The sequence below is a fragment of the Camelus bactrianus genome, chromosome 8 (assembly GCF_048773025.1).
Source record: "Camelus bactrianus isolate YW-2024 breed Bactrian camel chromosome 8, ASM4877302v1, whole genome shotgun sequence".
In the NCBI taxonomy this organism is placed as follows: domain Eukaryota; kingdom Metazoa; phylum Chordata; class Mammalia; order Artiodactyla; family Camelidae; genus Camelus; species Camelus bactrianus.
In genome coordinates, this window is record NC_133546.1 from 9,343,203 (window position 1) to 9,369,994 (window position 26,792).

At 35.5% G+C, this 26,792-nt stretch overlaps 1 protein-coding gene across 8 annotated transcripts in view; it reads right to left on the minus strand.

Annotated features, from left to right (window-relative positions):
* The window catches only part of ARID1B (AT-rich interaction domain 1B), a 378,713-nt gene that overhangs the window by 144,662 nt on the left and 207,259 nt on the right, over positions 1-26,792 (minus strand). For 5 of the 8 annotated variants that reach the window (XM_074368093.1, XM_074368091.1, XM_074368095.1 and 2 more), the window contains one exon: positions 13,226-13,267. The exons of the other annotated variants lie outside the window; for them this stretch is intronic. In XM_074368093.1, coding sequence (XP_074224194.1) covers positions 13,226-13,267 — 42 coding nt within the window. The remainder of the gene's footprint in view (positions 1-13,225; positions 13,268-26,792) is intronic. 8 annotated transcript variants of the gene reach the window in all.

The window sequence follows — 26,792 nt, forward strand, 5'->3', positions numbered from 1 at the left end:
CAGAGTACAGCATCTGTCTCCAGTTGACATCCATTCCAAAGGCATGCTTTGTTCTAGACAGATCCATTACCATTCAATAACCTGCTTGAAAGCTATCCCCTGATAAATTCTGCTCTCTAGCCGAGTCACAAAGGCTCTGAGAAGCTGGACTGTCTGGAGATAATTCAACAATGTATGAGGGTCGTTTTCTTCATTTTACAAAAAATACAACTTCTGCTATTCAACCTGTATTCCCATTGCTTCATCTACAAGACAAAATAGCACAGTTGGGGACAACACTTTCCTACATCATTATCTGGTAAAGGAGAATGTGCTGGGAAGCTGACAATGTGGGCAAGGCCTCATTCTTCAGTTTGTAACAGTCTGTTTCCACAAACTGCTGTTCTGATTGCATTCTCGAAATACTGACCTACTTATTAAATACACAAAACTAACGTAAAGCAAAACACTAACATCAAATCATATAAACGACCAAGAGATTACAAAGAAGTATTTTTAAATACTTTTGTGAAATACAGATACAGGATTATAAATGGGTATGACAAAAGGAAACAATACGAAAGGGAAAATACTGCCCTTTCATGAATTTTTTTTTCTATAAAAATACCAATACCTAAGTGTGCAGCGAGAACCGTACCACTGGCTGCCTTCAGTCTTGTCACTCAAGAATGAGCTGTACACTCTCTCACTAATTATATCACTGTATTTCCCCACTATTATAAACATTCATTTTTTTTCTCGCCTTCCTCTGCCATTTATTCAAAGACATACAGGCACAAGAAATCAAAATACCTCTAAGCTAACATTCAAAAGATACAAAGCATGAAATTCAGAAGTGTTACAAATTACATTTCAGTGTAACCTAAAAAACAGTGTGAATTTAAGAGGCTGCAAATCACAAATATTGTCACCTCAAATAAAAACAATTCCTTCAACAATTTTTTTTGCTTAATATGAGAATCTACTGTATATTCTTCTTTCAATTATTATTTACTGAACTCTAAACTGCATCTAGCTGCCTGGATCTAGTTCCGTTGTGCTCATTTCTATCTGCTGCTTTAGTTTAAGGCACATTTTCCTTTATTTCACTTTTCCACAAGCCATAAAAAAACTCATTTCTAATTCATCCGTTCGTTCAGCTTAACCTCTCTTCTCAGCAATTAAAGCACTCTGCGCATCCCTCATCTATCACACAGCCAGCTAAATAATGCATTGCGTCCCCCGCTCATCTTTTATCATCCCAAATGACAGGTATTAGCATATCTCCCCAGTCAATTACAGTGCAGCAGAATAATCACAGCATAATTGGGCGAAAGCCACTCTAATCACCAACCCTGCAAACTCGCAGAATAAAAACTGAGTGGCAGTTCAGACAGGCCGTGCTCTTGTCCATGACTCTAGCCAACAAGCCTGGCAGATCTCCATTTCTTCCTCTTCAGACTTAGCCTTTAGAGAGGTCAACTTCTCCATACAGCCTACGTAAAAGAAAAGGACGTGCACACACATGTACACGAGCGGACCAGTTACAACACGCACACGTGTGGCTTTTCATTAATACTTGTGATTCTAGATGTTTGTACATACAATTAAATAGCACGTTGTGAAAAACGCCACTCTCAAACCAGAAAAGAAGTCATTTCATGAATATGATGTCATTAGTTCCATTTCATGACTCATGCTGAAGTAAAACAACACATTTTTTTATAATTTACTATGAGAATTGAAGTCCTTCAAGTGTCTACATGGTAAAGGTACCCTCTGCATCTTAAAAATCAGGATTTCCCAGCTTCTTTCCAAATTACTCATTTGTCACAGGAAATATCTTTTAATTGAACATCCGTTGTTACTCTTATACTGCAGTAGTATATAATAACTTTTTTTTGAATTATGATGATATTAAGTACAGGTAAACATATTGCAACGAATAAAGAAAATACACTCACATCTCTGTAAGGGGATTAAAATGAAATGAGACAAAAGTAGGGGTATAATGTGAGAAACTTAGAAGGTGATTACAAACTTCAGATACAATAAATAAATGTGTATTTTTAAATTCTGAGAAATGTTTTGGAAATTTATTTGAAATTATTTTTAGGATACTTTTTGTAAACTTATTGATTTTACCATGATATTTTAATGCACAGTATCCAATCTAGACCCATATCCAATTCTCATTTTAAATAATGCGTATTCATTCATTTGCTACTCCATTCTCCACCTTCTCTCCCTTTCAATGAGACACCAAAAACTCATTCTAAAATGAAAATTTAATTTGGGAAGAGTGGAGGGAGGTTAAGAGGAATTTCTCATAAAAATGTATGTGGCTTCTTAGGAAGCAGCCAGTTAAGTGCTTTAGATTGCACAATATGAGGCTAAAAATAAACAAAATTTTCTGTAGGATTTAATTTACTCTCTCTCGATCACACAGAGCATGAGACCTGAGACCTACTGTTCCCCACACTTCTTTTCCCTTCCTCATCTCCTCCACTCTTTTTCACAGTTCCATCTAAGACCAACGAAAATCCACACCTGAGGTGTGCTCTGGCTTGGAGAGATGGCTTCCCTGCTCAGCCAAAGGCCAGTGTCACCACGGTGGAGCAGCCTTACTGGGCAAAGTGGGCAGTGAATCACGGCAGTAGGTCTCAGTGCCCTGGCACACGCGGCCACACAATCAGTGCACGCTGCACGGATGCTTCAGCTGTGCACAAATGAATAAATTACACATGGCAACACCCTCTGCTTAGTGATTCAATAGTAGCCATGACACCAAGAGAATTCAGGAAAGTATGAAAATAGGCCACTACTGCAACAAAGCAAACAAGATATATATATATTACTTTTATTATCTAGAATTTGTGAGACCTTCAACCACAACTGTCAGACGATTCAGTCCTTCAATACACACAAAGACACTAAAGCAATTATGCAGTATCAAAAAGCCAACTGTCAAAAGATCACAGTAAAAACAGAATTTAGACACAACAAATAGTCTCCCAGACTTTTTCTTATTTCCCATTCTTGTTATTTTAAAATTATAATATGAAATGCTTTATTTGCATTATTACTTCAAGAACTCTGCATGTATTTTTGTTGGCGTATCTTTGCAAATGTACCCACAGGATAGATTACTTCAGTTGTAAAATGGTAATTTTATTGCTTATTGGGGAATATCCATTATAAGTATTTATCAGCGGTACATCTGGTATGCAAGTATTAATTCAACAGGTTTTTTTCCCCCAAATCTGATTTTTAAAAATCACCTCCTAATATATTCTTTAATTCACATATAAGTGTTCTACTTGGCTTTAAGCATCTTCTAACATATTGGCTCTTTCAACACTAGTCACTTTGACATTCTCAACTGACTTGCAAAAACTGACATGGCTTGGGTAAAAGCCAGATTTAAGGCGGGAGGAGGGTTTTCACCATCTGAAGAAACAAAACTGGCTTTAAAATTTGGCATAGGACAGAACCTAAAACACATGCAATCAAAATCATCCCCCAACTCCCTTGGAATAATTTCTTTGCTTCTTCCCAACAAAATCTTAAGCAGCTTGATGATTATTAACATGGTCTATGCTAAGGAATTTTCTAGGCAAGCCCAGAAACGTCTCTAATGATTTGTGCACATCCCAGTGAACAGGTGCTTGAGGGTGGGGATAAGAAGAATATATGCACATTTTTATTATTACTAGAAAATTAAGTCCTCAAAAAATAGTGCCAAAATAATGTCCCCGGAGAAAAACAGAGTCAATCAAACTCCAGAATATGCAAGTAAACAAGCTTCTTTTCAAGCATAACGCCTCCCTTCCTTAAAAAGATCACTTTTGAGATCCACAGCACCTGAGGCCATGCTTAATTCCTAACATCTTCTCCTAAGAAACCAACGTAAGTCTGACAAAAGCAGGTATGAATTCTGCTTACCCCACTCACTTTTCTGTATTCACCACCATTAGGGCAAATATTTCTGCTCAAATATACTTGCTAGATCTAAGGACCCATGCCATGGAGTCAGGAAGTCCATCCAAAGACCGGCCCGCCACCGTCACCTGACACAGCATTTGGCCCAGAAGGAACGGAGCTCCCAGCACACTAAGCACCCACTTGGTCATGATAAATATTTCCGGTATTTTATGTAACATAAGAGCCTATTCTGGAAACATCACATTTTCTTCATTAGGCTATGTGGCCTGGTCCTTTCATGCCAGTTTAACTCCACAAACATCCTGTGATCACTCTCTGTTTCAAACAGAATGCACATACACACTCCAGGTGGGATAAACAGCTTTTAAAGAAAAACAGTGTTTTCACTATTGAATGTAGACCTAAAATGATATAGGAGAGCCCTAATACACTGAACTGAGACATAGGCAATTGCCAACATTAGACCAGTTTTGAGTTATAAAAATGTCAATTCTGTAAGATTCAATCTAATCTATAGTTTCAGTACTGGGAATACTAAAAATAAGCATTACCGTAATTTTGTATAAAGGGCACTGGCCTGGGGGGCAGAAACTTGAATTTTTTCTAATTTGCCACTAAATAGGGCCTACAATCAGTCATGTTACCTCCTTCAGCCTTACTCATTGTGAAAAAAAAAATTGAGATTCCTATTTTGGATCACTTTCTCTTTGAGAAAATGATGAACAAATAACTGACCCATGAATCTAAGCCTCTAGTTAGTCAAGGTGGTTCCAAAGGAAGTTAGGACAGGAGATTAAATGAGGCACAAAATACAACACCTATACTTTGCTTCTCTTTAAAAAAAAAAAAAAAAGTCTAGCTTTATTTCATTAGGAAGATTTGTTCATGGACAAAAAGTATTTATATTTTCCCCAAGACAATGAGAACAGCTTAAGACTAGTAGCAGGGAGAAGTCAGGAGAAGAATAAAAGAGGACAGAACTGAAGGTCTGACTTAATGAGTATGGGAAGACCTGCAGCATTTTAGAGCTGGAAAGAACCTTAGTGATACCAAGAAATCAACTGTCTAATCCTATACTAAGACTTAAAGTAAAATATGGTCTGCTCACTTTCAATCAAGCAGTCTTAATTACAAAAAAGCAGGACGGGATTGCTGTTCCACATTTAATTCACATTCAGAGATTAGGGAAGACCCCCAACAACTCTCAAGGAACTCTTCTTCATGGCGCCCAAGACCTTTTATCAATAAGTCTGTGAGTATCTCTCAGTGCTTTGGCCTTCACAGTGTTCTGTCTTTTCTAAATTTTACATTCATATAATCCTCAAAGACAGAGTTGAAAAAGAAGCTAGTAGCCTTCAAAAATATAATTAAACATGACAAGCAAAACTGCATCAAAATATTACAGGTGAATAGAAACAGAACATTTCCCCAAAATCTTTCCTAAATAAGAATAAAGCAGATTGGTTTTAAAAATCAAACATGTAAGTGTTTGAACCACCAGCAGATGGCAGAAGGAGAGGCTGGGAATTCTCTAACAAAAGAAGGGAGCAACACAACATGGATTCTCAAACCCAGACTTGAGAACTGCCATGGCTTTTTTTTCCTTCTCCAACGTTTCTTTTACGGAGAAATAGAAAATTATTTTACTTTACCAATATATATTTCATCATTTTAATATAGATTTAATGACTAAAACAGTAAAGAATAAGCTTGGTCCTCTATTCCTCTAAGAATTTTTAGTAGATTTTCATTAAATAAAAAATTGTAAACGCAAAAATCCTTCATGTTATGAAAAGTAATATGAGTTGATAAGATTATGAACTTCAAAAAGAGATCTGCTGGTTTCATTTTCAATGACATTGTTACTTCAAATATACTTTTTTCACCTAATTTATATTCACACCCATTTTAGAGAGTTAATTCCAAGCAAATTCACTAGAAAATACACCCTGGAAAGAAGATGGAAAGAACTGAGAAGAACAAGAGTTAACATAGCTTCACAAGAAAAAAAAATGTGTTTTTAAATAGAAGATTAATGTATGTTTTCATGTGGTTATATTAATAAACGAAGGATATTTGAACAGGGAGAATCTCTTACTACACGAAGGTAAACACTCTAAATCTGAAGTACTATATTCAGAGTCCCCGGGCATAACCCTAGGTAAATCAATGAATTAATGGCCCATTACAAGAGTCACCACCAGAAGTATGCCTAATTTCATGACCTGGTTTAAAACCTTTATACTCTCAAAATCCAATGGGAAATGCCAACTTTATTATATATATTATATTTTTACTGAACAGAACATCCCTCTGCTCTGTGTTACTTTACTAGAACAGCAAATTCCTTCTGTCCTCAACTAATCTGCTCTAATCCTCAGGATTTTTCATCAATTAAAAAAATTTCTATTCTAATTGTGAAACGTGTTATGTTACAATGTTTGTGTCATACGAATATTTGGAACCTTTATTTTCTAGATCAGCTCTGGCCAAAGAACTTTCTTTTAAGTTGGAAATGTTCTATATATGCACTCTGCCAATGTGGTAGCTGCTAACAACACGGAGCTATTGAAATGTAGCTGGTGTGGCTTAAGAAATAAAATTTTAATTTAATGTTAATTAATTTAAATTTAACTAGCATACATGTCTAGTAAACACCATACTGGACAGCATGGTTCTAGATGACCAGAATATGCAGTGAGAACCGATCAGGCAGGAGTCCTGTAAGTTGGACTGATCAGAAAAGAAAAATAGCCAGTGAACCTCCTCCCACATATCATTAAGATCACCTTTTTGGTTCTTAGTAAAGGAAACTGGAGCCCACTCAGAGATGGGCTACCAATGATGTGTTCTATTTCCCCCTTAGACATTATGACAAGCAGTTAGATAGTTACAGATTGATTCCTAATGTTTTACTTTCATAAAGGAAAGGAAGGAAATATAGGTGATTTGCATAATGGCCAGATGTCAAAATACAGGAATAAGTCCAAAGGTAACTTAAGTCACTGCCAAATATGATGCTCCAGCTATACAATTTTCCACAATTAAAAAGTACCTTACTTTTAAAATGATAAAATAAACTTCACTTTTATCTTATTTGAAATTTTGTTTATAGGTGACTAATCCCTTTGTTATTATAAGTTTTACAAGTCAAATTGGAATCCTATTCCATTTTGTAGAATACAACGAAAGATTCAATTAAAATAATTATACCACAGAGTAGCAAAAAAAAAAAACTATACACAAAAGGACAATATAAATTTGCATCTTGTCTAGAATTTCTTCCTGGAATAAGATCATTCCAAAATTTGTGTCAAGAATGTAAAGTCCATGGAAGCAAGGGTTTATTATTCTTAACACTGCATTCCCAGCATATAACATTAATGTATATTCCACAGGTATTTGAATGAAATGCAGTAGAATGAAATATGATGAAATCAATGAATGTAACCAAAGAACCTAGATTAGCAAAGATATTTAAGTTAGTAGTAAAATAAATTGGAACCAACAAGTTTTCAGTGTCAACCAGAACCACTCAACAGCTTCAACAAGCATTAGCAAAGAATATGTTCCTTCAGTTGGGCTCTACAGAGCTTCTATAAAATGCCAAATGAGTATACTAATTCAGATAATGGGAGAATCAGTGCAAAAATCCCAAATAGAAAAAGGGGGGGACAGTAGTAATGTGTTAATATCACAGGCTTTTTTTTGCTCATTACCATCACGATTGTTAAACCAGCAATAAAACGCTATATAGTCAGCAACAATTATTCACTGTGAACCAAGTGCAAGTCAATATGGATATAAAAAGATGAACAAAATGGAGTCGCTAAGCTTACAATCTTGCTCGAAAAAATGTGACATAATGGAGCAGGGCCAGGCCATACCATGCTGTCTCCCATATACAAAAGAAAACAAAAACAAGTTGGCAGAAGAGAAATTCCAAATCAGTTTCACAGTTAAGTGCCGTATAAGCGCAGAGGATGAGGCTCAAAAGTCTGCAGTACTGAGGGGTAATGGCACAGAAGAGGAAGAACATAAACAGTCTGGAGAGAAGACAAATTTGAAATTCAGCAAGAGGATGGAAAAGCATTTGAACGGAAGGTTAGGTATGAGGGTATTAGACTCAGAGGGAGGTTAAGGGCTCGGGAGAGTTGAGGCTACGTCAGTGGGGGTTAGAAGACCTGTTTGAACTTTGATGTTTTTTTTTCTAAGATATTTAATCAACCAAAATGTGAATAAAAAGTAATACATAAGAGTAAACAAATTTAGTATTCACTTTAAAATCTTATTTTGAGACATTTTAAGCTTAGTTTTTTCTTTAAAACAACAATAAATTTTAGATGCCTAAAACAAATACTAAAAATTACTGCCAAGAGAGAATAAAAAGGTGAGTAATTTAAATATTAATAGGAATTATTAAATCTTTTTATTTAAATAGGAAAAATAATGAAATTACTAAAATCCTGATTTCTAGTCCCACCCCTGTCAGTAAGGAGCTATGACCTTGGGGACAAGGACTTCTTTGGCCTTCAGCTCCCTCATCTCAAACATGGAAGAAGGCACCTCAGAGGATTTTGGAGATCTTTTGCAGAGATAAAATTTTAAGATTCTAGGGGAGTGTAGTTTCAGGAAAAGACAGGAAAAGGGGAAAGTATGTACGGGGAGATACACAATGAAGAGTGGGCCCTGCATCAGAGTTCTGGGGAAAAGCCCTTACTAATAAGTTTAATATGCCTCTCCTAGGGGCTGGTTTAAAAGTTGGGGGCAGAGAAGGGAGGCTGGCACTCTCCTCCTCGCCAGGGGACCACGGGCTGGTGACCTCTAAGAAGAGCAGCAGCTTAAAGAGCACACAGGAGAGAAGGCTCTGTCACCTGTGGGCTCCTATGGTGAGCTATGTTTTATTTTCATTCTTCCCATTCTTTTTTTAAAAGAGTAACACATATGCTTGATTTTCCTTATCCTTCTTTAAAAACTGACCTCCCCACGCACATTTTTTGGGGGTAATAATTTCTATCAAAAATTATAAAAAGGGGCATAAAATTCAGAGTGTCCTTCCAAAGACTACATCAGCCGAACATCAAAATATTTTTGGATTTGTCGATTTCTAATGCTTATTTATAATTGGAAAAAAGTGAACTGGTAGTATACAATATACGTATTTCTATCCACCCATCTTTCAAAGGGAAAAGTCTTTAAAAATTATTTAACCAAATTATATTACTGCCAAGCAAGTAGGAATTTATTCCAGGAAATATGTTGTATTAAACAACTTTAAAATCTTATCTTGGCTTTCTGCATATTCACTTCTTCTGCAAGGTAGTTAAGAACAAGCCCTGGAGATAGAGGAAGAGGTGTCACTGGCATAATCAAGGAGGAGGAGAATGGAGCCCTGGTGAAACCACCATGGCTGTGGGGAGGAAGAGAAACCCTGGCCAGGCTCACGTGAGGACGGCCGGCAGAGTGCTGCTGGGGAAGCCAGAGGAAGGCAGCAAAGCAATGAACAAGAGGCCAACTGAGGCAGATGCTGCCAAGAGGCAAGTTGTTCTCCTATAGCGAAGGTCAGAGAAAGCATTAGGGACCTTAGCAAGATGGGCAGAGTGGAGACGGAGGTGAGGGCAGCTAAGATGAGATGGAAAGCGAGGAGAAGGGCAGGTAGCAGTGTGGGACTCACTGGTTCTTGGGACACTCAGAAGAGAGGACAGGCTTGGGGCTGACCCTCCTGGTTGCAATCCCACTGCTGTTATTGATTGATTAGCTGTGTGAATTCCTATTTCCTCACCTAATCCTGGGATCAACAATAGTGCCTAACTCATATGGAGCAGTTCAAATAAAAATCTTGCTTCATTGTAATTCTTGACTTAGCTGTCTACAACAAATGAGAAGGCAAGAGATTTGTCGTCAAACAACTTTTAATTTATTTAGATTCTGAGATGATCTCTTGAAATTTATGGAAAAGTTATGTTTACATAGTTTTTCTTTTTTAATGACCCAGGGATATTTTATTCATTCCTCCTTTTTACGTCCTTACTATAAATTTCCTTATAGAACTCATAAGTAACAAAGTCAAATTTTTAGCCTTTTTCTGTTTAACAATATAATTACTTATTTGCTTAGCTGATTTACCTTCTCATCACTAGGCAGCTTTACCTAATACATTAATGATACAGAAGGCATACTTATCTTGTAGAAAGAACCAACCCACGTTGTTTGCCCCTCAGATCCCTAATTTATGATTCTAGAGAATTATAAACTTTTTAATACATTCAAGTCTTGATTAGAACTGAAGTCAAAATCAGTGGTCTGTAGTTTGTAGAACTTTCCAAATATCTTTGCTCATTTTTATTTTGAAGCACCTCTTCTACTCACTGAAATTCTTGTTTCTATTAGTACACGTAATTTTAAATTAATTAAGCATCTTATTAGACCTGAGCAGAAACAAATTCAAGAAAATCAAAGTTATCTAAATTCAATGGAAAAAAATCAGAACCACTGGAAAGCAGCAGAACTGTTTAATATACTGTGAAACAGTTATTATCATTTCAAATTCTAAGTTACCTTTGACTGAGATAAGCCTAATAAAACAATGAATCAGGATTTGAGTAAAATTAAAATTTATGAAGAATAACAAAGAGCATGGATATTTCCCATTAGATTAGCTTTAAAAAATTAATCTTAAAACAGTTATAATAGCCATGATATGTTTGAAGTGCTGCAAGTTTGTTTTCCTGGATTATAGTTTCACCACACTCATACACAGAAATAGGTTGTTTGTACTCTGAGTCCCAACACAGTTAAGTCATTTTCCAGTGAGACAGATGAACTCACGCTTGTAGATATTAAGTAAATATTAAGCTTGTGGATTTTAGTTTGACTTGGAAGGAGAAGCATACAAAAAGCAATAATTAGAAACTGCCCCCCCACCAAAAAAAAAAAAAAAAAAGGGAAAGAAAGATCAAAGGCACATTAAAGATCACTAAAAGGATCAGAGTCATACAAGGGAAACACACATACTCCAGAGGTCTACTCATCCACCAAGATGACGCCATTGATGTATTACCAGTGAGTCAGATATTTGAGTTATTTCCCCCATGTATATAAAAACAAGAAGAAAGGTCAATCATGAATAAGTGTTCAAAAACCTGACCAATACTGAATACCAAGACCTTTTAAGAAACAAGATAAAAATATATTTGCTGTAACACAACATTGTAAATCAACTATACTTCAGTTAAAATTAAAAAAAATATATATTTGCTGACTCACAGATAAAATAAAAATTTTCAAAATTGTCAGTTTTAATTATATGTGTAAATATTTTGAATTAGATATGCAAAAGTGAAATTCTTTCAAAATCAATTAGAAAAAAATTTCAAATTGTGTTTCTACAAATTGATTTCAGCTACAAAAGCAATCTGCTAATTTAGCTATGAAACAAATGTGAAGCCTTCACACAGTGGGGCAGACTATGAGAGCTGTTGGTATAACAATCATCCATAAGACTGCTGCACACTCCGAAGTATGAAGGATTATGGAGATGAGTTCAGAAGAACTGAGACAATAGGTTTATTAAATATGCAATGAATATTCTGCACACATGCTGGGATCAAATAAAAACTAAAAAATTTAGAAGATGACCATATGTTAATTATTGCAAATAATACCAAATTAGCTCTATTTATAATTAAAATTTTCTTTTAGTAATTTTTTGGCAGATACAGAAGCACAAAAAACATATTAAGGATATAAAACTTGAGCTGGTTTACCAAGTATTTAAATATTTATAAGGTGTTAATCTATCTTTTTACTTTTAATTTATATTTATTTATAATGTAAACCTTGCTAAGCTTATAACCTCTAAACAGTTTTGATTCTGGTAGTATTACAATGTTATCCACCTACAACTGCAACACAGCTATTAGATTGTACTAACAAAACCCCAAGCATCTAGAAGGGAAAGTAGGAGTCAGGTGAGAGTAATCACCCATAACTTGCGCTCTCAAATCTTCACCAACTATCCTTGGAAGCTCCTGACTTTCAAAGTAATTGATGGCACCTACACTGTACTTCTATGCGGCTACATGAAAGTGAAGTCAGACTGCTTCAGCAAGTACTTCTTACCCGTTTTTTTTTCCTTGGTTTAAGAATTACTAGCAAATATATACAAAAGGCAAGTAAATCTGATAAAAACTACAGGTCTGGAAGATTATAATTCTTAAAATCTGTGACTCTTCCTGTGTTCTGTATCTCAGTGCAGCCAATCAATTCCTTGGTCTCATCCTCAGCTCCTCTGCCTTCCTCACCATGCACATCTGTGATCACCAGGTCCCACAGATTTACTTCTTAAGGATCTCTTTCCTCTTCCACTAGCTCAGGCCCACATCGGTCTCCACCTGACCTATTCAAGCACTCTTCACTGGTCTCTGGCAAGTCCATCCTCTACAAAGTGGCCAAAATCATCTAAGTTGCAAATCTAACCACTTCTTGACTTTAACTCTTTTAATAGCTTTGCATTTTCTATAGGATAAAATTCAAATCTTTAACCTTTTCAACTCTACATCTTGCCACACAGGGAGAATTTAACTACTTTTAGTTCCCTTCGATTTTTTTCCATGGTTCCCTTCTGACCTGAAAACAGCTCTCATTTCTTCTCTCTTGCCTAAATAGCCCTCAGGCTCTGCCCAGGGATCAACCTCCTAGAAAGCCTTCCCACTCAACTCCACTGCACTCCCACAGCCCTCAGCACAGCTCCAGCATGGGGACAGCCACGCCGCAGGGTAATTCATCTGCCTATACCCACCAACCGATGGTGAGCAACTTAAGGGCAGGAGCTGAAATTTAATATGGTCGTGATTGGAATACAGGGGTTCAATAAATATTTGAGGCAGGGATAATGAATGCATGAGTGAACGAAGCTCGAGTTATGAATCAAAAATAGCATTCTGATAATATCCAGTGGTTAGATTTCACAGTCCCCAAACTGAGGGAAATTTCAGTAATTTCTATTCCATGGCTATTTCTATTCAGTAATTTCTATTCCATTCAAATTTAGAAGTCATTTTCTACCAAAATAACACTCTTGGTTTCCTGTACTGTTTTTCATATTCTCCACAACAAAGAAAAAAGGAAAAAGGAAATACTACCATAGTCTAATCTTAACCCTGATAAAAGGGAAATCAAACTTTGGAAGATTTTAAGGGCTCCCCATCTGATTAAAAAAACAAGTCCTCTCTGTTGAGCCTTCTAATCCACTTAGGGGAGCTGATGAAACCTGTACAGTAAGCTACATCAGACTACACACCTTGAGTCCAAAGGCGGTATCCTCCGAGGTCAAGACTTCAACCTGAAATCATAAGGAAAAAAATAACTTAGGCACTCTCAGCAACCTTCCTTGCGTCTAGCCGCAGACACCAGAGCACAGGTGTGGCCTGGAACTAAGAGTTCTGAGAAAACTGGTTTTCAATTTATGTCAGGTGTCAGGAAAGAGAGATCTGTGAGTCTCTTCAAGAGTGGGGTATAAATCCAGGTCACTGTCCCAGGTTCCAGTTTTATAACAGGGTGAGCACCTATCAAATTAATATATTTGCCATCATGTTGAAGTGGTGGTGTAAGCTCCTCAGAATGATCTAGGAAGTTAGCAGAATCATCCTTCTCACTTAAATCACAAGATGTTGCACATACTTTTTGATCTTTTACTGACAGTGAGGGAGAAGTTATGCTTCTTAAAGCAATTTCATCATGCTTGTGAAGCTGCTAGTAATTTCTTGTCCTGCTCACATCAGAGTGGGTAGTCCTGCGTCTCGGGAATGCTGCAGAGCGAGGGTTCCTAAAAGCAATACTCAGGAAAAGGCGGGCAGAGTCTAAACAACAAGTTGGGAAATGATGGCAAAACTTCAAAATTGCCTGTCAGTCTTATGCATTAGAAGACACAGCTCATTAACATGAATTTAAAAGCTGTGTGGAACAAGACGTGTATTGATAATTACTGTTTTTTAAACATAATTATTCAGTCTGGTGTAGAAAGCGTTTAACTTTGACTACTCCGAAGTACCACTATATGATGGAAAAGAGCAAGGAAAGAAGCAACAGAACAAATTAGAGTATTTTTTAAGTGTCTGGGGAAAACAGTGGGAGTGGGGCAATAAAATCAGACTTGCTGGCTTCACTGTTAGTTTTAAACCTTTTAAAATTAGGCCCTTGTGGTAGGCGTTTAAGCAGAAGACATATAGGCCATCCAAAGTATCCTACTATAAAACAAAATTGGATTCTTCCCTTGGGGGGAGAAAATACAGAAAGGAAGATCATTTCAATAAGATTGTCATCCAGTACGAAAAGTAAAGGGGTCAAAAAAGAAATGAGGAAACAAATTGTACTCTCCAGCTGCTTTACTGGAAGCAAGGCTCACCCACCACCTGGTACCTGACAGAGTCTGGTGCACAAAGCAAGAGAAACGCATGATTAGGGACTGAGAAGATGAGCAGCTTCATTCTGATGAAAACCGTATGTTTCCGAGGCCAAGTGTGATTTTAGGCTGAAGACTGAAATGTTGGATCAACTATAGCACAAAATCATCATAAGATTCACTGACAGCATTTCTGTTTACACTTAGATTTCCAAAGCTAATTGTTAGATTTAGAAACAAGATCTTATCATAGACTTTCAGTTTGAGAGGGGAAAAAAACCCAGTTATTTTGCAACTTGCATATGTTTGAATCTCCTAAGTCCTGCTCTTCACAACATTAGGTTAGTAACCTCAAATGTTTTTACGTTAAATCCTGTAATCAACACTGGAGACTTTAGTTAAAGGAAAACATAAGCAACAAATTCACCAAATCTTAACTACTGTAAACCCAGTATGACATTTACTATTGAATTATACACAGAGATCATATCTGCACACCTCAGTGTTGGGTACATTCACCTTTGATAAGATATTTTAATATGGATACAATTACTTTAAAAATATGTTATATTTTTAAACCCACAAAAATCATCTCCAGAGTGAGTTCTGCATTTGCTTAACATATTGCAAAAAGTTAAAGTATTAAGAAAATTCAATAGCAAACAGGAATCTATTTAAACATATGGCTTTAATATATTTGACAACTTGAGATGATAGCAAACCAAAGCTTTCAAGTGGAATTTAGGAACTCTCCATGTGGCTGTGTCAGTAGACAGAGACAAAGACAGACCTTGGGGAGTGGAGTAAGGGCATGGAGCTCAAAAGGGCAGCCTCATCCTCCACTGGAGATTTATCTCCAGGAGGGCTCCAAGTGATGTATGGAAATTCCTAAGTATTAACCAATTTAATACTTTTAAAAATATATGTTTTGGTCAAAAACACTATGGGTTAATAAGTACATGTGCACTTTAGTTCAGCATCCCTTATATTTTCTGTTTCTGTAAGATTTTAATTGCAATACTTACAGAAAAAAAGCTGATTTTTAAAATGAGATTATTAACCTCAATTTAATAAAAAAGAAAGATCAATGTCATACACAGGTTTTCATGTTATATCGAAGAGCATTTTTACCTAAGTTGGAAGGAATCCCCCTCTAGTGGGAGTGAGGGAGTATTTCAGCCATCACACATAATTTTCAGGTAGTAGTCATTAAACTTAACTGTCAACAGAAACCAGCTAAGCTTTTTTGTTCTTTTGTCATAAACCTGAATCTTTTAAAAAGAAGATGAGTATTTTTGTTATTTCATAAGCCCCCAAACACCTATAAGTCCTGTAAATAAACTAGAAGTAAATTCGTGCTCATCTGATGGGATTTTAGTTATTAGACAACCATCGTCATCAAATTTAATTTGATTATAAAGTAGTCGCAATTTTAAGTTAAAACAAGAGTGTACAATCGGAAAAAATTAGTATACTCTCAGTGTAAACATTTAATGACGTAGCGGGAGGACAGAGGACTGATCATCTGCATTTGCTTGACTCATTAACAAAGACTTTCTGGATATTTACAGCATGCAAGGCATTGTGCTCAGTACTGTAAGATAAAAAGTGATGAGTTTCACTAAAGTATTACTATTTTCATGAAATGTAGTTAAACATTTATTTAAAAATAAATTTAAATTCCATTATGATGTGGTGAGATTATTCATGGTGTCATTTTTCTTTTTAATCTTCAGTTTAGGGAGATTTAAAACTGGCAGTATTATAAAAATCATCAAGAAAAAGGGTCATAGGTTTTATCAAAATAAAAATTAGGACATAATACTCAATATTCTCCTTCTCCATGCAGGTGCTATAACAAATGTAAAGCTAACTCTGAATACCTGATGAGAAGCAGGCCTGACGTCACTGGGAGAGAGAACTTGTCAAGGGGTCCCAAGGTGACAGGCGTAAAGCGGTTTGTGCAGGCTAACAGGGCGGAGACGGACGGCTTCGGTCCAGGATAAGGCCCTTTCCATTACATCACACTTCTTTCAAATGATACTATACACAACACTTTCAAAACCAAGTGTGTAAAAGGACTCCATTTGTAGAGAAATTCTAAAATCTCCGTGGAAGTTCAGTCCACAAAGTTCAGAAGCAGTTACGCCATTCAGAGTTCTTTCACTTTACTCAAGCACAAAACCCTTCAATTGGCTCCTCTCTCTCCCTATTACTTTAATAAGCCCACCACTGCAAAAATGGAAACAATTTAATTTCCAATTATTCTATTAAGAAAACTGGGAAAATTTGAATTCATGAACTTGGAAGTAAAACTGTATCTTTCTCTTTCTTGAATCACTTTAAAAGTCCTTTTTATTTCATCTCTAAAGCAGAAAACACAAATATCCAGTAGCATTTCCATCAAAAGAAAATAATGGCAAAACTATGTCCATTTTAATTTTTAAAAAACTCTAAAATCAAGATCACACTGTCACAAAAAGAAATAAAGTAACGAATAATGATTTATAATCATACATAAAGATTCTTACACATAATTAAAGGAATGCAAATCAAAACCTCCAATATTATTCGATTTTTCTCCCTGTGGATTACCAAAGTTTAAAAACTTACTTATGATTTTGACAAAGGTGTGGGAAGTCACTCAAATCATAGTCTTGCACTGATGATGGAAGCATATATTGGAACAAAGTGCAATTTGGCAGTTTCCATCAAAATATATATGCACATGATTAAGTCTTAACCCAACAATTCCAGATATTCAAGTTCAAAAATAACAATTTATAAAGTTGTTTATCAGAGTTATTGTTAACAATAAAAAGCTGAAAACAACCGTCAACTAAATTGTTCATCAACAAGGGGGCATTTAATAAATTCTTATACAGACAAGCAGCAGAATATTATACTGATGTTTAAAAGGTGTGAATGAGTCTATCTGTATAGATAAGAAAACATTTCTCTATCACATGAAGTAGAAAGAATTAAACAGTGTGCACAGTAAGTTAACATCTGTGTTAACAATAAATAAAAGTGGAGTGGGTTATATAATTGATACACTTAGGTCATTTTGGAAAGATACGTAAGAAACACAGTAGTGACTGCCACAAGGGAGGGACTTATTTTTCATTTTATTTTGTCTCACAACGTAAGAATTTTTCTCACCAGTGCATGTGTTTCCTGTTCAATTAAAAGTATTTAGTGAACAAAATAAGCCAAAAATAAAATTAAAAATTGTTCAATAAATTGTTCAATGTCAATAATACTCATAGAAATGTAGGTAAACATCTTATCCTTCAAGTTGGCAAAGATTAAAAGTAGAGTAGTCAATGCCTGTGTGTATAACCAGACCCCTCAACACTTGTGATGGCTATGTAAATAACAACAGCCCTCCTAAAAAACAATTTTCCATTACCCAGCAATCTATCTGCTAGAGAAATCTTTGTGATCTAATTTGTGATCAACTGTTTATAAATTAAGTATGTATATTCCATCATTATTTGAAACAATGACAAATTAGAATAAAGTACAAAAATAGGGGATGGTTAAATAAAGTATGACATTCATGACAGATCATTATATAATCATGAAAACCTCAGTTTTCAAGAAATTTTTATAACATATGGAAATGCTTTCAACATGTTAGAATTTTAAAGCAGGATTAAATACAGAAATTTGACATTATAAACATTCAAATCTATCCATTTGTTCCCTCCATGTTTTCTGGAAATATGTGCCATGCTGGAAAATTTCTTGCCCACTCCAGGATTTTATAGTATTCATTCACATTTTCTTTTAATACATTTCATTTTATACTTTTTACACTTAAATATTTGATCCATCTATAATTTATTTTGACATAACAAGGGGAAGAGGTGTCTCAGTTTTAATTTTCCATTTGACTAACTGTAATGTGGAATAATCCATTATTTTCTCCAGTGATCAGTGATACCACATCTTCACCATAATTAAACATTAAAATGATATAAATTTTGCCTCCAACTCCAGGTAGGGATGGGAAAAGCAAAATTATCCATGAGGTATTCAACCCAAAGGCAGATGGGAGTGAAGAAAGGAGAAGAACCTGATGGAATCTGTAGTCACAATATTTGTCCACAAGTAAATTACTAAGAATTCAGATGCTCTGAGAAAAAACTAATTTTTGCCTAGATTGATGTTCAGGGCTAAAAATACTATTTCACTTACAAAGATTGCTGTGTCTTTGGTTGGTCCAAAAAGACCAATATACCAAGTAGACCCATTAAGCACAATTCTACTTACATTAAGGAGCAGATATTAATAAATAAACTGCTCTCCAAAACCATGTCCCAGGGTTTATGACAATTTAGGCTGTATGAAATGCCCTCCCTCCCTGACCTCTCTCCCTCTCCCTTTCACATAAGCACAGAGACAGCTCACATTAGGCAGCAAAGTCTTAATTTTAGTAAGCATGGAAGTTGTTTTGTCTTTTTCTTTATTGTTATTGTTTATTATCACTATGAGTATCACTACTATTATCATCTTACTTTTTTGTAATCCATTTAAAAAAAGGACACTTAAAAAACCATGTAAAACCTTGCCAGAAATCTTCTCTCACTTACTATTCTCCTCATTCTCCTTATTAGCACATACGGGCCACATGACAGCTCAAGGACACAGCCTGCTGAAACTGCTAGGTGCTTGGTTAGCTGGTAACAGAACACACAACGATGCCTTCTACTGTTAAGTGCTCTGAACAGAACTTCTATTCTCTGAATGTATTTAAAATTAGCTAAAAACTGGTACCTATCGAGAGAACCAATAAATATTAATGATAATGATAAATTTCATCTATGCAACCAAAAAGCATTTCTGTTGTACTCAATACAGTGTAATATGACTTCAAGACAAACAGTGGATATATTATAATTACACTTTTCACTACAAGTATTATGCTCCCATTATCTTTTATACAAGGATGTTAACTATATCTTCATATCCTAGGCTGTTAAATTTAAGATAAACGTTGTGAGCATTGTGGTCATACTCCTCTTTCTAGTAATGCTGAGTGAAGATACCTTCACTTAAAAGTCACAAAGCAGTCATGAAGTCATGACTCATGATACAGCTCAGAGAAAACAGACACTGGGTGTAGAACAGTGTGCAAAAACAGTCCCCACTATGCAGGGGGAGTCTGCTTCTCTCCTCCTTTAATCTGGCTGGCCATGTGATTTGCTTGGATCAACAGGATCCAGCAACAGAAATCAGAGTGTACTACTTCCAAGTATAAGATTCAAGAGGCAATGCATACTTTTAACTATCCTCTCGGAAGTCAACCAGCCACCATGTGAACAAGCCCAGAGTCGTTTGTTGGAGGATAAGAGGCATACGGTTCTGTTACCACATCACTATCACTAAGAGCCAGTCAACTTCAGGAAGCAGAGCCACCTAGCAGAGCAGTGTACCTAACTGAGAAGGGAGAATGAGCCCAGAAGAAACCAGCAGAACCACTCAGGCCAGACTGTCCATCTGCAGGATCATGAGCTAAATAAGTGTTGGCTGCTCTCAGCACTAAGTTACGGGCTGTCTGTTGCACAGCAAAAGCTAACTAATGGTCTAAATAAAAGACCTCTAGGTGTCATACATCTCGTAGCAAGGCTCCAGGCAAGCAGTTCAGAAAGCACTTGTAGAATCTACACAAGCAAGTCCCTCCTCCATCTCCACTCCCTAATCGAAACTTTCTAAGACCTTACATTCTATCTCAGTTCTTCATGGTGGTCCACAAGAAGCTAAACAGTGGCTTCTGCCTGCCTCACTGATGCCCAGTCCTACCACTCTCACTCCATGCACCACGTTTCAGCTACACTGGTTCCCTTTCTGCTCTTCAGAATGGCCCTCCCTTACCTCAGAGCCTTTGCACTTGCTGTTCCCTCCTGGACAACCTGCTGCCAGATCTTATCACTGGTCCCTTCACATCACTCACACCTCAGTGTAAAGGTCACTTCCTCAAAGAGCCCTTCTCTCTTCCTCTCTCACATTACCAACTGAAATTTGCTTGTATATCCCTTTACTAAAATGTAAACTTCATAAGAGCAGGGACGCTGACATTCACTGTTGTATGTTTCTTACCTAGAATAGTATCTGACATGGAGTAGGAGCCCAATAAGTAATTGTTGAACAAACATATAAGTAAGTATGAATAAATGTGTGACTATAACACATACAATGAAAATACAAATACATGTTGATGAACCACAATTTGACACAGCTCATATGTCACAGGTGTAGATCTAACAAGATTTAAAACATGCTCCACCTTATATAAATATGTAAGTTAAAGTCTTACGTACCATCTGGCTGATGGTATACATACTTGCATTACATATTAGTGTTATTAAAAACAAAACAAAACCAAAACTCAGTTTTACTGTATTCAATGATGATACATATATATTTGATGCATTTGTCTTTCTAGCCAAGAGTAAATTTACCTTTAAAAGGATTAAGTTTTGTCAGTTGATGGCAATGAAATGACTACAGTGAACATTTTATAAAGAACATACACAGTTCATAATTCTTTCAGACTTAATTTTTAAAAGTAAATTTCAGTAAAATTTGAGCTTTGCTTTTAAGCTGGTTGACCACAAGACAGCAGGTGGTAGGAATGCCCTACACATGTTACAGGTCATGACTTGAAGGATACTGACAGACATGAATTCTACAGAAGAATACTGACACTTTTAAGGCTCAAATGGCCACGGGACCATGCCTACTCCAGAGATGATCTCCTTGAGACAAAGTAGGACAGGTGTCCAAGTGAAGCTCTACTAGTTACATGACATATATTTGTAGATCTAGGGGTTATACCCAAAGAAATCATATGATATAAAAGTTAATCATTTCTATATTTCCAGTGTTTATCAACAAATATGGACCACCAAATCATGAAAAATATAGACCAATGTATATGTATTTATTCATGATTTCCTTTGTCTTTTCTAATGCAACATGTGTATACAAATAATGTAAATTTGCAAATAAAACTTTTGGAAACAGATCATACTTTGAATAAAAGCAATGCTTTAATATTTACCTTTAGATCTTTCTGCAGATCATTTTATTAAAGTAGAAAACATATACAGTAAAACATTAAGTACTACATTATCATTTCAATGTGACTGCTTTTTCTGTATACTTCAAGTTAACATCTATTTCTTATTAAGATTTTTTACACAATTGTTGGTAAGTTCTAAGAGGTTTGATGAAGGAAAATATAAAAGTTACAGGTGTCCAGGCAGTTCAAAAGTTTAAAACTTCTGAATACTAAGTAGGTGGCAGTTTATCTAAACTTTGTAACCAATGAGATAAAACTATTATTTCATCTTACATTGTGTCATATTCATTGTGAATTCTGTCATAATTCAATGTCATTTTAAGCAATACCTCACTGTTTACACAGGTATATATTCATTCATACATGAATTGATATAAAAAGTGTATTAAATTTACTATACATTTACAAATTTATGATACTAGTTTGAGAAATTCAAATGACGTAAAAACATTAGCCAATAATATAAACTCCTTTTTTTCTCATTTTAGTTTCATGAAAAGGAAAAATTAGTTTTAAAAAAATAACTGGATAAATCTACTAAAATTAAAGTTGAAAATTAAGCAAAACTACCAACTGACCATACTTAACCTTCTCTTCCAGCCCCATCCACCATTAAGGACAGCCCAGAAAAGAAAGTTGAAAATTGTTATAAAATCATTATACAAAAGAGGTACTGTAGATAGATAAAGGCCATGTAAAAGTTAATCCCTGTAAGAGTAGGAGGTGCAGCGAAGATGATTTTTACTGATTAGATGAGGATGAAAAGATGTTTTCAAAATAAAAATATTTTTAGGTCAACAAATTAAAACTTCTATTACTGTCCCCAAATGGCTGTTGGTACATTATTAATTGACTGCGTGTCACTGCTTTCTTTTTCTGCTGCCCTCTCTCCTGTCCACATGTCCCTGGCTCCCTAATTCTCTCACCAGTGTTTGCATGTAAAAAAACTGACACATGAAAGAAACTTTCTACCCTAAAATACTTCTAACAAAATAGACTAGCTTAAAAAATACTGAAATAGTAGTTATAGACTTCTATCACAGTGTACATTTAAGACCTTTCAAAGTTTAAATTGTTTAGGACTATCTTGATTATCAAATTGGAATGGAAAGATAACTCAATAAAAGAGAGAGAAAAAAAGTACAGTTGATTATACTTATGCCACAATCCTTTACTTTTTAATTTAAAGCTGCTTCTTGTTTTAGATGAGACTTATTTTGAAGACTCTCCCTATTTAATTAGGTAAACTAATGACTGCAGAACTCAGAAAGAAGTCTCTGGGGAAGAAACCACTTTTAAATTCTTTTAATAGTTCTCTAAAGTGCTATTCGCCCAAAGAAATGGCTCCATGCCAATCATGTCACCTCTTTTGTTCCCTCATATACACTGTTTAAGATACCCTTATCTGCTAAGGCCAACAATAATAAAAATTTTAATCCAAGACTGTGAGTATGAGAAGGAAACTGAGGCTGGGATAGGAAGTTCTGACAGAGGCAATTTAAGAAGAAAATAGTTGGAAGTTTTCAAGGCAACTGATAGTCAGCATACCACTCTTCCAGTCCACCCCACCTTCCTCTCTCCAAAATAAACATATCATCTAAAATAAAATTGTATGAGAAAAAGAGGAAGCCTTCAAAAATATGTATTAGTTGTGTGAAAAAGTTTTGCCACTGAGTTTCTTTTCGTGTCGTTTTGAGTTCAAAATTGTTCAATATTAATCTTCTATAATAAAGGGCCATAAGAATCGCAAAACAATCTCTAGTCTTGAACAATCAAAAAATATTCGTAATTCAAGACATGGACATTTCAATACAGAAAAATGTCAGGGAGATAATTACAATCCTCATCTGCTCACTAAAGAACTGGGTGCCTGAGGACACAGGAGGCTAAGGTCAGACTGGAAACAACTAACAGAAACCTGAAAAGGCACAGCTACGGAACAAAGGCTGACCCAAAGGGAAAGGAAGGCACCACGCTTGTTGGCCACACTCATATCGCTACTTCATGTCAAGGGGCACATCTTGACATGAAATGATAAAGTCACTTTCTAAAATACTGGTGACATATGACTACAGTGCTCCCTCAAAGAGTAAATTACTCAGGAGGAACCCTGGTTCCACCAGAGACAGCAGTATTACTTGGCAAAAGAAAATATGAGTAATTTGTTTAAAAATGTGGGATTCAAACATGACAACTGATTTTTAAAAAGTAATCTGTTGCAGCAAAATAATAAAAGTAGACTTACCACATGATCCAGAAATCTCACTTCTACGTATTTACCGAAGAAAAATGGAAACATGATCACCTGAAAACCTATATGAGAATATTTATAGAGGCTTTACTCAAAATTGTCAAAAACCTCAAACAATCCAAATGTCTATGAACTGGTGAACGGGTAAGCAAAACTATGAACCAGATCCACATAATGGAAAACTACTCAACAAAAAAATAAAAAGGAACTCATTACTGAATATAAGCAACAACATAGATGCATCTCAAATGCACTGTGCTAAGTAAAAGAAGCTACAGTCAGAGTTAAAGGCTACCTACTGCATGACTCCATTTCTATGACATTCTGGAAAAGGCAACTGTCAAGAAAGAAAACAAATCAGTGGTTGCCAGGAGCTGGGTGTGGTGGGAAGAGCTGACTGTAACAGGGGTAAGGGGAAACTTACGGGGGTGATGAAAATGTTCTACTAAAAATGTTCTAAAGTTCTACTGAAGTACTTATTCTTCACATATTATATTGCATTTCACAACGTAGTAATCCATGGTACTTGGAAAATGTTACCTTTTCTGAATATACAGACAAGAATTAAAATAATATTCCAATTTGTCATCTTGAAAATGCCTTTGATTTTCATTGTAGAATATCCCTTTCTTCTGTTTTGATAAAGTGTTCTAGAGCATAGGACTGAAATTTCAGTTGATAATTTCCAGAGATTTCTGCATGATTTGGAAATAGCTAGATTTTTCTTCTGGGGGGTGGGGTGGGGGTTGAGGCTTTTGAAATTTTTTGGTTACGTGGAAACAATTTTAGGTTGATTTCTGAAGCTAAAGAGATCACGTGTCTAATGAAAATCTGATATTTAATACAAATGCATAGAAATTTGAACTTCAAAATGGAAAGTAACAAATCAACTTAAACAAAATTTCAGCCAACACTAAAGCTAAAGTAGTATGTACAAATTCATACAAGAAAATATACATGCTTCAGATCGGAAGCATGGCATTTACCTCTTCATAACAGCACCTTCCTACAGCTCAGACATTCTGAAGTTCAGTTTTTAAAATTCAAATCTTTAAAACAAAAATCCTTAAAGGACCACATATTTACATTTGTTTGGTAAACCAGCCCGAATAGCTCTAGGAGATACACGAGACAATTCAGTTATTGAGCTTATATCATGAAACTACTTTCTACTTATAAAGTAGCAAAAAGTTTGAAAAACAGTCTCAAGATGGAAAAGCTTGTTTTTAATGTCTGAAATACCTACTCTTGGTAAGCCCTTTTAATATTTTTATATTAAATAGATAGTTTTGTTTGTACAAATTCTTTATAGCTTTTTAAACAGAAATGAGGTTTTTGAAATAAAAAACAATCAAACTAACAATTAAAAAAGTATTTACTTGGCAGCAACATTCATTTGCTGTCATATTTTACCAAGAGTTTATAAACAATTTTGGCCAAGGATTTCCAATGGATTTCATTTTCGCCTAGACCAGTGGTTCTAAACCAGGAATAATTTTGCCCCTGACCCACCACTCCAACAAATCAGAGGATATCTGACAATATCTAGGGACATTTTTGATCCTCATAACCGGGGGTTAGGATGGGGGTCTTGCTTCTGATACCTCACGGGTACTACGATGCACAAGATAGTCTCGTTACAACAATCAATTATCAGGCCCCAAATGTCAATGGTACTAAGGTTAGAAATCCCTGGTTTAGGCATGGGAAAACCCAGCCACCGACACTCAGAAGCATAAGCACAGGAAGAAAGATCTTGATTCAAATAATTTTATTAAAATGAATACAAACAGTGTTTGAGATGAAAGCTACCTCAGTTGCTGAAGCAATTTAACTGCATCCTCATTAGGTTAATGGTAGAAGGGCTACACAACCAAGGTTCCACAGAGCAGCAGTTTAATACTGCTTAAGTAAAATGCTATGAAACAAGTTTTTCTTCCAGAAAGTTCTCACACTCAGTGACAACTCTGCATAGGCAGATAAATCTACTCATACCAAATGTGAACTTAATGCCATAGTTCATTTTTTAAAAAAAGGAAGGAGAGTTGTTACCAATTATAATACAAATTCACTATTCTACAAAATGGGGAAATGGGTAAACGTCAAAAATAAAAATAACTGAGGCCTGTTAACGTATGTGTATATGCAGGTGTGTGTGTTCTGTGTATAAATATCTTAGCCTTATCTATAATCTAAATGCAAAATTAGTAGAGTCAGAGATTCACTTGAAATCTCACTTAAATGTATTATTTATTTTAAGATTCCCTTTGAAAAACCTGGGGGAGTGTAGGAATCTGACATTCACTATGATATTATAGGTAAGCAAAGTATAACTTCACAATTTGCTATAAACCAGGCCAATGCAAACTGCTTTTGGAGAGAATGGACACAAATGACTATCCAAATAGGTATGTCTTTTGTGCTAACATTTATTTGGGTTAGGATATCTGATTTCAAGATTTTATGGATAATAACAGGATGGTGACTCCTAAATAAAGTTTGATATGCTGTAGTTTTAGATATATTTTTACCAGTAGGATTAGAAGGTATCCATGCAACCATGGAATGTGCTGCTCGGAGGGTGAGAAGTGAAACTGTTTTTGATTCAATTCATGTTAACCATTCTCAAATTCCATCAGCTTACGTGAAAGGGTTTGTTCTGTTTTCTTTTCTAATTATACATATTTCTGAGATACACAGAAAATTAAGCCTTTTCATTAATTCAATATTCACAAAGCTAGGGTGTTTAAAAAAAAAAAAAAAGCTTGTCGATTGCAAACGCACTGATCTGAATTAACTTAATCACTATTACACAAGATTGCAGTTCAAAACCCCCCAAAAGGTGCTAAACCTGGCCCACTGACGGTCACCAGTGAAGATTTACCCTAACACTGCATTTGATCTTTGTATTCAGCATAATGTGAGGAGGGTGGGGAGCACAATAGCATAAACTGGCATATGACTCCACCCTTTTAACAAAACACTCAAATATTGGATTTAACTTAATTTTAAAAGGGAACTGGCCAAGTGTCATAAGTGAACAACAATGATCAAGGTTAGAAATGTCCTGCTAGAATCTATTATTTTTATAAAATCTCATTTGTATACACATCACAAGTTAAAAT